This window comes from Tigriopus californicus, chromosome 1, assembly GCF_007210705.1.
Source record: "Tigriopus californicus strain San Diego chromosome 1, Tcal_SD_v2.1, whole genome shotgun sequence".
NCBI classification, from domain to species: Eukaryota; Metazoa; Arthropoda; class Copepoda; order Harpacticoida; family Harpacticidae; genus Tigriopus; species Tigriopus californicus.
Genome location: NC_081440.1, coordinates 10,311,731 through 10,321,360, shown reverse-complemented (window position 1 = coordinate 10,321,360; position 9,630 = coordinate 10,311,731). Strand labels below are relative to the sequence as shown.

Sequence of the window (9,630 nt, the reverse complement as noted above, 5' to 3'; positions counted from 1 at the left end):
CAAAACATCGTGATTTGTGAAATAACGCTAACCCCCCCGTTTTCAAACGTTTTGGACTTGGATGGGGTGAGGGACTGACTTAGCCGTAGGTGAGCCCGTGACGGGTGGCTACTCGACTTTCCACATTTCCGTCCGTCTAACCAGCAGTTCGTTCCCATCCTGCATTCTCTTCGGGGCCTGAAGTACATAGGGAGAAAAAAAACAACAACACGACGAGCGTCCATCGGTCCGTCCCGTCCGTCCGTTCATTTCTGGCCTCTCGCTCGGGACTACCAACCGATCCACGTGGCCCACCGGACCGTCACTGTGAGGCAGGCACTCGGAGCTCGAGACTAAGAGGACCAACAAAAGTCGGGCCAGTCTATAGGCCGACTGGTGGGCCAGTCAGCGCTCTGCCCCATCAGGCACAGAATGACCCTCGGGCCATGGAGTCTTCCGCCGGTTCATGTTGTACATGGGTGAATGTACTAGAGTAGAAACGGAACGAAACACACTTACGCGGAGACAGACGCTCGAGCTCGCTCTTGGTGGACTCCTCCCCCTCGTTGTCGTCCTCTGGGTGTTCGTCGTGAACAATCCCGCCTGAGCTGAGGTGGATCGGTTTCCAAGTGGAATTGCGACTTATTTTTCTGGGTGCTTCGGTCGAGTGGGACCGAGATGACTTGTTTTCAGAGCACAGCCAAACCGACCACATTGATGCCCTCAACCTGGGCCTGAAGTATACAGTGAGGGAGTGTATGTTGAACACACACATTGCCGAATCCAAGCCGATCCCCCGCCTATCCAGTATCTACCCAGTCCCTACCCTGCCTGAGGATCGCTCGAAGCTGGCCCGCTTTTCGGTGGGGTTTCCAGATATTGCCTGCTTCACGGTTTCAGGCCACAGTTGGTCATCGCCACTTGAACTTGTTGTTCCTTTGTAGCTTCACGGGTGGATCACCAGTCACCCCCATCCTCACAACGTTTTTTCCTCAAGATAAAATAGATTAACGGATACCAGCCTTGTTCGTTGTGGGATCCCAACGGCTCCCCCACGAACTCGTCACGCCTATCGGTCACTCCCCCTTGTTGATCCCACTTCCCGCCTCGTTGCGCGATGGATCAATATTGCCACGAATTGCAAGCCGCCTTAGTTTCCACCCTGTCCATTCATTTGTGCAATCACATCTTCTTAATTTTGCCTATCGTCTATACCTGGAGATCTTTGTAGCCGCATTGACGGCACAAGAGCCAAACGTACCCACTACTACAATAACCAAACCACCTCTATCAGGAGCCTGATTCATAATCCTGTCCCAACCAGTACCTGTGAGTGAGTGCATCAGCCACCGTCCTGGAACAAAAACAACAGCTCGAAAAGCCGGGTCAAGGACAAAAAAAGGAACCTGGTGGTTCCTTCAACGTCATCGTAGCAAAAACTCTCGAAAGCTCCAAACCCCTACTACAACTACCACTTCTACCAAACCAGCCACCCACCCACCCTTTCGCCCAAGAGCCACAAGAGCTAGCCGGAAACCGGCGCAGGAAATCTTCGAAGCCATTATTTAACTGCATCCTTCAGATATCATCATTTCATGATGGAAGTCTCATCCGATCATCTGGATTTAGCGGGATCTGCGGAAAAGATGCCGTTGGATCGCACGGACTCTCGATCGTCTTGCGATTCCGATGGCGGTGAGCCCGGAGAACGCATGCGGATTGATAGTTCTTCGAGTTGCAACAGCGACGGATTGGATGGATTGGAACCATTGGAGTTGGACGATATCAAGCGCTATTCTTCCGTGGGGTAAGTTTCTTTTGATCCGACTGTACACGTGTTAGATATTTGATCGATCTGGCACTTGTTTATTGCAGTCATGGGATGCGAGTCCCAAAAAAACGGTAAGATGAGTGCTGTACCGTACATCCGCGATCGATCTGGCACTTGTTTATTGCAGTCATGGGATGCGAGTCCCAAAAAAACGGTAAGATGAGCGTGCTCGTTGCCATGCTTGTTTTACTTGGTTTGGCATGGTCTATGAATCAAAACGTTGGACCACCATTTTCTGTACTCGCACTCTCACGCATACACAACATAAGACACACATCTCGCTCAATGAACGCCTGCCGTTTCCTCTTTCCTGATTTGCTTTAAACGTTTCTCTCAGTGCTTTTAGTTTTTGCGTGGTAATCTATTGAGGTTGAGAATCGATGTTAAATTTATATATGATTTCAGATTCGATAGCATTTGCGAAGATGAAGAGCTTAATATCCCTGTGTGCAAGATCTTCTCGGTGGCCATGGCAGCCAAGCGTAAAGCAGCTTTGGCTAATGGAACTCTGCCACCAAATCCGACCCTGGATCGAGCCAAGAAGAATTGGAAGAACGCTTTGAAGCTCATTCAGGAACGGGGTGATCCGTGGAAGAAGTTCAATCTGGATAAATTGACCACCGAAAACGCCATTCGCCATCGATACAATGCCTTGACCAAAGTCTGGAAGAAGGAGAATTGCTTGGTCAAAATGGACAAGAAACCCTTCAATCATGGAGCCATGAGAGAATGCTTTCGCTTGTAGGGTCTAATTATTCAAACAATTCGATCGATGTTTCTCATCACTCAAGTTTGTCACTATCGTACTTAGGAAGAAATTGAGCAACTTCAGTCACAACATGGATTGGGATCGTAACAGTAACAACTACGTGGTCAAACGATACATGCAACCCGTGGACAAGGAGACTTACTTTGACGATGTCCGTCTTCAAATGGATGCCAAACTTTGGGGCGAAGAGTACAACCGTCATCACCCACCCAAACCCGTGGACATTTTCCAAATGGCCGTGTTGGAGTTCCCCGAACGAGAGGGGCAACCCTTGTTCCACATTGAGCACTACATTGAGGGCAACTACGTGAAGTACAACTCCAATTCCGGATTTGTGGACAATCGTGCTTGCCGGCAAACTCCTCATGCCTTTAGTCATTTCACCTTTGAACGATCGGGTCATGACCTGATTGTCGTAGACATCCAAGGGGTGGGTGATCTTTACACGGACCCTCAAATTCACACGGCTATGGGTATGAGCAATTTTAGCCCTTAATCTGCCATTAAGTTTTCTTCTATTAAATCTGCTCTTTATTGCTCCTTTAACTCAGGCAAGGACTATGGAGATGGAAACCTGGGCACTAAAGGCATGGCGCTCTTCTTCCATTCTCATTCTTGCAATTCCATCTGCAAGAGTTTGGGCCTGACCCGATTTGATTTGACTCGAGCGGAAAAGAGCGAATTGAACCACATAGGAGCTCACTCTGGGAGTCAGACCATCCTCAGGGGACACGAGATCATGTGCGAAAGCCCGTCCCCGGATGTCAAGTTTGATTTCCGGCACATTTTCCAACGGAACCGCTCAAATTCGGCCGTGTACTTGGACATCAATCTGGCCAATTCCATCAAAAACAACAATCCGGGAGTTGTGACCAGGAGACATCGAACCTACTCAGATTACTCCTCCATGGAAGATTCTCCCCCCTTGTCCGCTCCCCTATTGCTCCCAGAGGTTAGTCTCTTTATTTAGACTGAGTTTCTAGTCCTATGAGTGCAAAATAGATTTTTAAAGATCGAATGTGCTAAAGTTTCGTCACGTCCAGGGTTCATGCTTTTTTTTCTCGATTGTTTCCAGTTTCATTTGGACAATTTTAACCATGTCCCGCTAAACGTTTTTGTAAGTTCAGATTTCAGATAGCCTTCGTTTCCACTCTTCCGTACCGTAACTTTGCCTTGTTGTTTTTAGTATGCGAACATTTTAATGTATTTTTAAAGAATGCGAAAACCATTTCTTACCTACAACAGGGCAAAATCTGGTGTAGGGTATCTGTCTGTTGTTGATATGTAGTAATTTTATACCTGCACATGTGTTCAAATATCAATGGTATGGGATGTATTTTCGTCGTTCATTCCTTAGCAATACTTCGGGATTTGAAGCGTACATTTTGAATTCGTTTTTAGCCCATCGATGAAGACCATTGCCTGGATTCCAATTGCGACAGCGCCATGAGTGACGCCTCCTACGTTTTTATGCCTGCTAGTTCTAGAAGGCGCCAAAGGCAAATGACCGAATGCTCCGATGATTCCAATACATCCAAAGACATTATCAATTTCCAAGAAGTGATCCTCAAGAAGGCCAAGCCATCCAATGTGGCGTCTGAATTAGGCCGAAATTTTGGCCATGACTCTGTCCTAGGACAAGTAAGAAACGATGACTGATAACTTGCTCAACATCTAAACTATTTTTTTGCCAACAGATCCATTTGGACTTGGCCAAATATCACGAGATCTGTCGCTTCACCGATGATGGAACCTACGACCGGGACGCTGCGTTTTTCCATCTCAAATGTTCGGCTGATTGTGGCAACCTTTTGGCCGTCATCGCCATTGCTGGGATGTATTTGGGCATGCCGCGCGATATCCTATCTGACGTGTCTGCACCTGAGAATGAGAACCATGCTGAAATGGGATTTCATTACATGGAAGAGGCTGCCAAACTGGGTGATCGGGCGAGTATGGTCTTTCTCGCCAGAGCCTATGATAATGGTGCCAACTTGCCGGATCCCGATCTCAAGAGCGCCAGAAAAGCACTGGATTGGTACGAGAACGTCTGCAAGCATGACGAAGATGATGGCGATAATAGTGATTGGGGCATGGATGACCCAAACTATATTTTGTTGGCTCGTCAAGCCGAAATCTGGTTGGCCGGAGCCGAAGGCGTAGAGAAGGATCCTAGCTATGCGGGTGATTTGTATAGCCAGGCCGCTGAATCGGCAATGGCTTCCATGAATGGAAAGCTAGCTAATCAGTACTACATGCTGGCTGAGGAAGCCTACGGTCAAGTGGAGGAAGAGTAATGGCCATGGAGTTATTTATTGGCCTTGGGCTCCTTGAAAACAAAAAGCAAACAAAAACCAATACCAAAAAAAAAGATTCCTCCTGTAAAATACCGGCAATGATGTACATTCAATGTTATGGAGCCTTTGGTGATAACGATAAAAAACCTCTTGTTTTTCATCCTTTTATAATAATGCAAAGTTTCTAACGTGCTCAGAAAAACAAAGCAACAAAAAAAGTGTCTCCCTTTGATGTTGTCTCCTATTTAACTTAAGATAATAATAAATATCAAACCTCCCTCGAGCTATAAATATGATACATATATATATTGACATCATCACGTTTTTCTCTTTTCGAAGACCTCTTTCTCAGATCAATGTTACTGTACTCACCTGATCCAGTCATGAGATTATTATTTAAACCATGTTGTGATGAAAGTAAAGAGACAAACCTCTATGTCAATGAGCCTACTTGAGAGTGATTATTCGTCATTGTGTACAAACCATTCAAACAGCAAATATAAAACTTTTTCCTAGAACATATTGCGCCTCTATTCCCTTTCATGCTCCTCTCATTTAATTAGCCCTCCAGGTGGATTCTGTCTATTTGCTTAATAGCTCTCCTGTCCTGGACTCACAGGTGAAGAATTTCGAGCGTTCCTTCTTTGAGGAGGAGAAAGCCTCGACTCAAATATCAGGAATAATTCTCCGATGAAAGTCGTTCGTCCTCTCCCAACGACTCTCAAATCTTACTTCGTCCTCTTGGCATTGACTTTCAGATAGATGACTGTAAATAAGAGTGGACGGCGGTTTCATTGACAGTAGGGAGAAGTCAAGTCCCATCTGGTAAGGGAAATATTTCGAGCACAATAATTAACGCATGACGTTGTTCGTTCTGTTGGTGAAAGGCGTAATTTGCTGAATACCATCGGAAATACAGAAGTGATAGGCGAGGCCTTGCTCCACTAACTAAGCTGAGGAGGTGGTGGTGGGGCATTGTTTGACCTAAGAACTGTCAAGATGTCAGCTTGGATGGGAAAGGTGGGAAATGGGGAAGACTGCTTCACATGGCTCGAATTGTTACTTTCTCGAATTGAGAACATCGTTAATGTTGCATGTACGTATGTTCATATTGCCGCATTCTGGAGTAGTATACAAATCATGAACGTCACAAGAACTGTTGACAAAATGCTGTTAAGGATGAAAACATTCCTTGATGATTTTTAAAATAAGAGCAATCATTAGGCTGATGCGTCTATTAATGACTTGGAAGTCACTTAAACAATGTTTTGGGAATTTATTTTTTCTAGTGAGGGTTTCTCAACAAAAAAAAGACCACCACCACCAACAGACAAACTGTCCAGAACTACCTATGTCCTTATAAGCATGACTCTTGGGAAGCTTATTTAGTAGACCTCATCTCATCCCCAGTGCTTCAGAATCGCCGTTTCCCGTTGCCTCCTTGACGCACCGTCCTGTTCCCTACGAATAACGAGGCTTCCTTCGTCTCCGTCACTCGCTTTTTCGAGGTAGTGGATTAGCTATGAAATCACCTTTCGGAGATTTCCAGAAGAACACAGTTCGGGGGCAAAGCAAATAAATTGAATTCGGATCTCGGTGGCTTAAGTGATCTTGTCTTAGTTTCTAAGGACGTGTCGACGAAGCCTGAATATCAAACATGACGGTAAGCCAAGCATCCTCATTAGGTACGTTTTGATTAACGAGGTCACATCTTCACATCTTTCACAGGAAGAAACCTTTGAGTTAGATTTTGGAACATTTACTGGAACCGTTGTAGACAACAAACCCCATGGCTTTGGCACCCTTATATTCAAACCCGATGACCCCATGGGTCGACAAAAATATGAGGGCGAGTGGTTGGAAGGGACCAAAACGGGCCAAGGCAAGATGACTTTCGTGTCTGGAGATGTCTATGATGGAGCATTTTTGGATGGCGTACCGCATGGTCAAGGAGACTTTAGATACTCGGACGGACAAGTAGAAAAGGCCTCTTGGGAAGAGGGAGCACGCCATGGTCTTTCAAGGTACGACAAAAACCGTAAATTCGAAGTTGAAACACGAGATCTTTTATTTGATCCATTCTCAGATTCCTGAGTGTCAATGGGACCACTGAGGAAATGACCTTCATTGATGGAGAGGCCAACGGTCCAGCCAAAATCGAGAAATCAGACGGGAGTGTCGAACAGAGGCAGTATGTGAACGGTATAAAGAGCGGGCCAGCCAAATTGACCATGGTCAACGGTGACACCATCGAATACAGTTATGTTCATGACGAGATCGAAGGCGAGGCCACTTACACATGGAAGGCCAATGGTGCCAAAGAAATTAGTCATTATGTGAAAGGTGTTAAACATGGACACTCAGTCGAGTATTCCGAGAATGGCGACAAAGAAGAACGAACCTATGTGAGTGGTGTGCTCCAAGGGCCAGCCGTTGTGTACGGCCAGAACGGTGATCGGCTAGATTTCACCTATAAAAACGGCAAACGCACCGGCAAGGCCACTTATGTCTGGGCTGATGGTTCGAAGGAGCTGAGTCTCTACGACGATCAAGGAGAACAAACCGGACCGGCCAAACTCATATGGCACAATGGAGCTCAACGAGAAGGGCTCAAGAAACAAGGTCAATGGGATGGAGAGGTGTTCTACACGTATTCAGAGGGCCCGCGAAAAGGAAAAAAGGACAAAGAACTGTGGGCCGAAGGAAAGTTGATCAAAAGCGAAAAGTTCTACGGCCAAGGCGAACAGTGGGACGTAGAGGATTGGGACGACTTGGATAAAATGGACGATCTTACTAAATCATGCCAACCCTCAAAAGTCAAACAAGGCTCGTGATTGAGGTTCACGATCACGTTGACAATATTTATTTCGTTCTTGGGGGATTTTACTTACTAGGTAGATTGAAAGAGTAAATCAGAGAACTGCAGATTAACCGTCCTTATCCTCTTTGCTCCGTTTTTTCTTTTTTTCTTTCTTCTTTTTCTTCCGTTCCTCAGCATCTTTTTCATGCTTCTTGTGTTTCTTTTCACGCTTCTTTTCGCGTTCTTCTTCGTTGCCTTTGGACTCTTCTGGCCCAACGGGCGTGGCTTCGCCCCCTACCCCATTGTTTCGGTTGTGTTTATGCTTCTTGTGCTTGTGCTTCTTTCGCGCCTGCATTTGGGTTAACCCGCGGTACTGTTCAGGTAACGGTCCTGGATGGAGACGGAAGCCGGCTAATTGGAGCTGGTTGAGTGGGTGGAGTTCTTTGCCGCAAACTAGAGAGAAAAAGAAAATCAATATTAACTTGAACAAGTGAACAATATCTAGAGCGTGCCACTGACCAGGAGGCTTTTCGATGACACCCCGAAGAGAGCTGTTATCCTGACTGCCGGGGGTATCGATCACACCGGGCATATTGGGAAGAAAGGAAGATAAAGAATCTTTCATCTTTTTGGCTGAAATGAACAACATGAACGACAGATTAAAGCCAATTTACATCAGGATGGAACTCGAATGTAATTACTCGTGAGCTTCATGTAGGAGTGTTCTAAACCACTGGCCACCATTAGATTGGTGGCGCCGGTGGTTTCATTGGTGGGGATAGGCTCGGGCCTCATCAAATAAAAGGGCGTCTTGTGTTTCAATGAGATGGTCACTTTGAGACCAGCCGGATCGGTCGCATTATTAACGCCTATCCCGCCCACGTTCGGCGATAAGGACCCGTGGGGTGAATGCTTGGGCGAACCGTATTTGTCCATGGTTGGGAATTACGTATGCGTAATAAGCAAGTGAATGAACAAATAAGCCACAAACACTAACCACAACTCCAAGAACATGTCGACCTAGATCGTTTTCTTAACTCGAATCCCGACGAGCTCGACGTTCGACTTCGATTTCGGGCAAATCGTCGTCCGGCTGGTAGTGGGCGTGAGCTTCAATCTCCACCTCGAGCCGCAAATGAAGGCCAAAGAGCATAAAGCCGGCCGAGATCAACAAAGGCAATCCCACGCGTGAACGGAAGGCGATATCAAACAAGGTCAGGAGGAGGCTCTGGGTCGGGCTGGTGCGCATGACCCAGCTCATTTAGCCGTCGTGGGGCTCATACTCCACGGCAAATTCGTCTTCTACCAATCGGCCGTCCAACGGGTCGGGGTGAATGGGGTCGAGGTCGTCGTCCTCGCCCGGTTCGGCTTCGTCGTCCGTCAGCTCCTCCAATTGGAGATTAAACTCAACCCGTGGCACGTAATTGGCCGCTAGATGGCCTAAGGCAAATCCGGCCGAAATGAACAAGGGCAACCGCAAGCGGCACTTGAAGCCCAAATCCAAGAGATGTAAGAGCCGTAAATGAAAATGGGCGCTCAGGCCCAAACAGCGGGATAAACGCCACACGCTTTCGGGCGAAACCCAGATCGAGCTGGACGAACCGGCGCCAATGGAGCCCGAGAGAGCGGCGGGGCTGGTCGGCGGGGCGTGGCGTAAAATGCGCGAGATGAGTTCCAGGGGCAGCCAATGGGCGTGAGCGGAGGCCGATGAGCCCAGCATGTCAGTGAATGCCCAACCCGTGGGCGGGCATCGTGCCAACCAACTGATGTCCTTCTGACCTTTGAGATCCTCCTTGTTACGACTCAGTGCCTCCTGGCCTGGGAATTCGCCCTTGACCGGATGGATGCCAGGATGGATGCCAGGATGGATGGAGGGGCGGCTAAATGGGTGGGTGTACGGTGTGGCTGTCGGAGGGCCAATCCAGACATGAATGAGCTGGCTCCCTGAAGGGGG

At 47.4% G+C, this 9,630-nt stretch overlaps 3 protein-coding genes across 6 annotated transcripts; 2 read left to right on the top strand and 1 right to left on the bottom strand.

The window, feature by feature from the left end:
• Positions 1-567: 567 nt before the first annotated feature.
• Positions 568-5,394, top strand: LOC131893478 (eukaryotic elongation factor 2 kinase-like). Of its 4 annotated transcripts, none has more exons than XM_059243518.1 (8): positions 568-1,786; positions 1,938-1,964; positions 2,216-2,551; positions 2,622-3,052; positions 3,131-3,531; positions 3,655-3,696; positions 3,981-4,220; positions 4,277-5,394. In XM_059243518.1, the coding sequence occupies exons 1-8, from the start codon at positions 1,575-1,577 to the stop codon at positions 4,874-4,876; spliced, it is 2,289 nt and encodes a 762-aa protein (XP_059099501.1). In that variant the 5' UTR covers positions 568-1,574; the 3' UTR covers positions 4,877-5,394. The 4 variants fall into 4 exon arrangements, with proteins under 4 accessions (XP_059099501.1, XP_059099509.1, XP_059099514.1 ...); XM_059243526.1 differs by lacking the exon at positions 1,938-1,964 and adding an exon at positions 1,855-1,881; XM_059243531.1 differs by lacking the exon at positions 1,938-1,964 and having other exon boundaries at positions 569-1,786.
• A 900-nt stretch (positions 5,395-6,294) lies between these two features.
• On the top strand, positions 6,295-7,812 carry LOC131886551 (uncharacterized). Its single transcript, XM_059234923.1, has 3 exons — positions 6,295-6,539; positions 6,605-6,900; positions 6,963-7,812. Exons 1-3 carry the CDS (start codon positions 6,534-6,536, stop codon positions 7,708-7,710), a joined length of 1,050 nt encoding a protein of 349 aa, XP_059090906.1. The 5' UTR covers positions 6,295-6,533; the 3' UTR covers positions 7,711-7,812.
• Positions 7,711-9,541, bottom strand: LOC131886590 (mediator of RNA polymerase II transcription subunit 19-like). Its single transcript, XM_059234972.1, has 3 exons — positions 8,378-9,541; positions 8,196-8,309; positions 7,711-8,129 (listed from the first exon to the last, which is right to left on the bottom strand). Exons 1-3 carry the CDS (start codon positions 8,610-8,612, stop codon positions 7,804-7,806), a joined length of 675 nt encoding a protein of 224 aa, XP_059090955.1. The 5' UTR covers positions 8,613-9,541; the 3' UTR covers positions 7,711-7,803.
• Between the last annotated feature and the right edge of the window lie 89 nt (positions 9,542-9,630).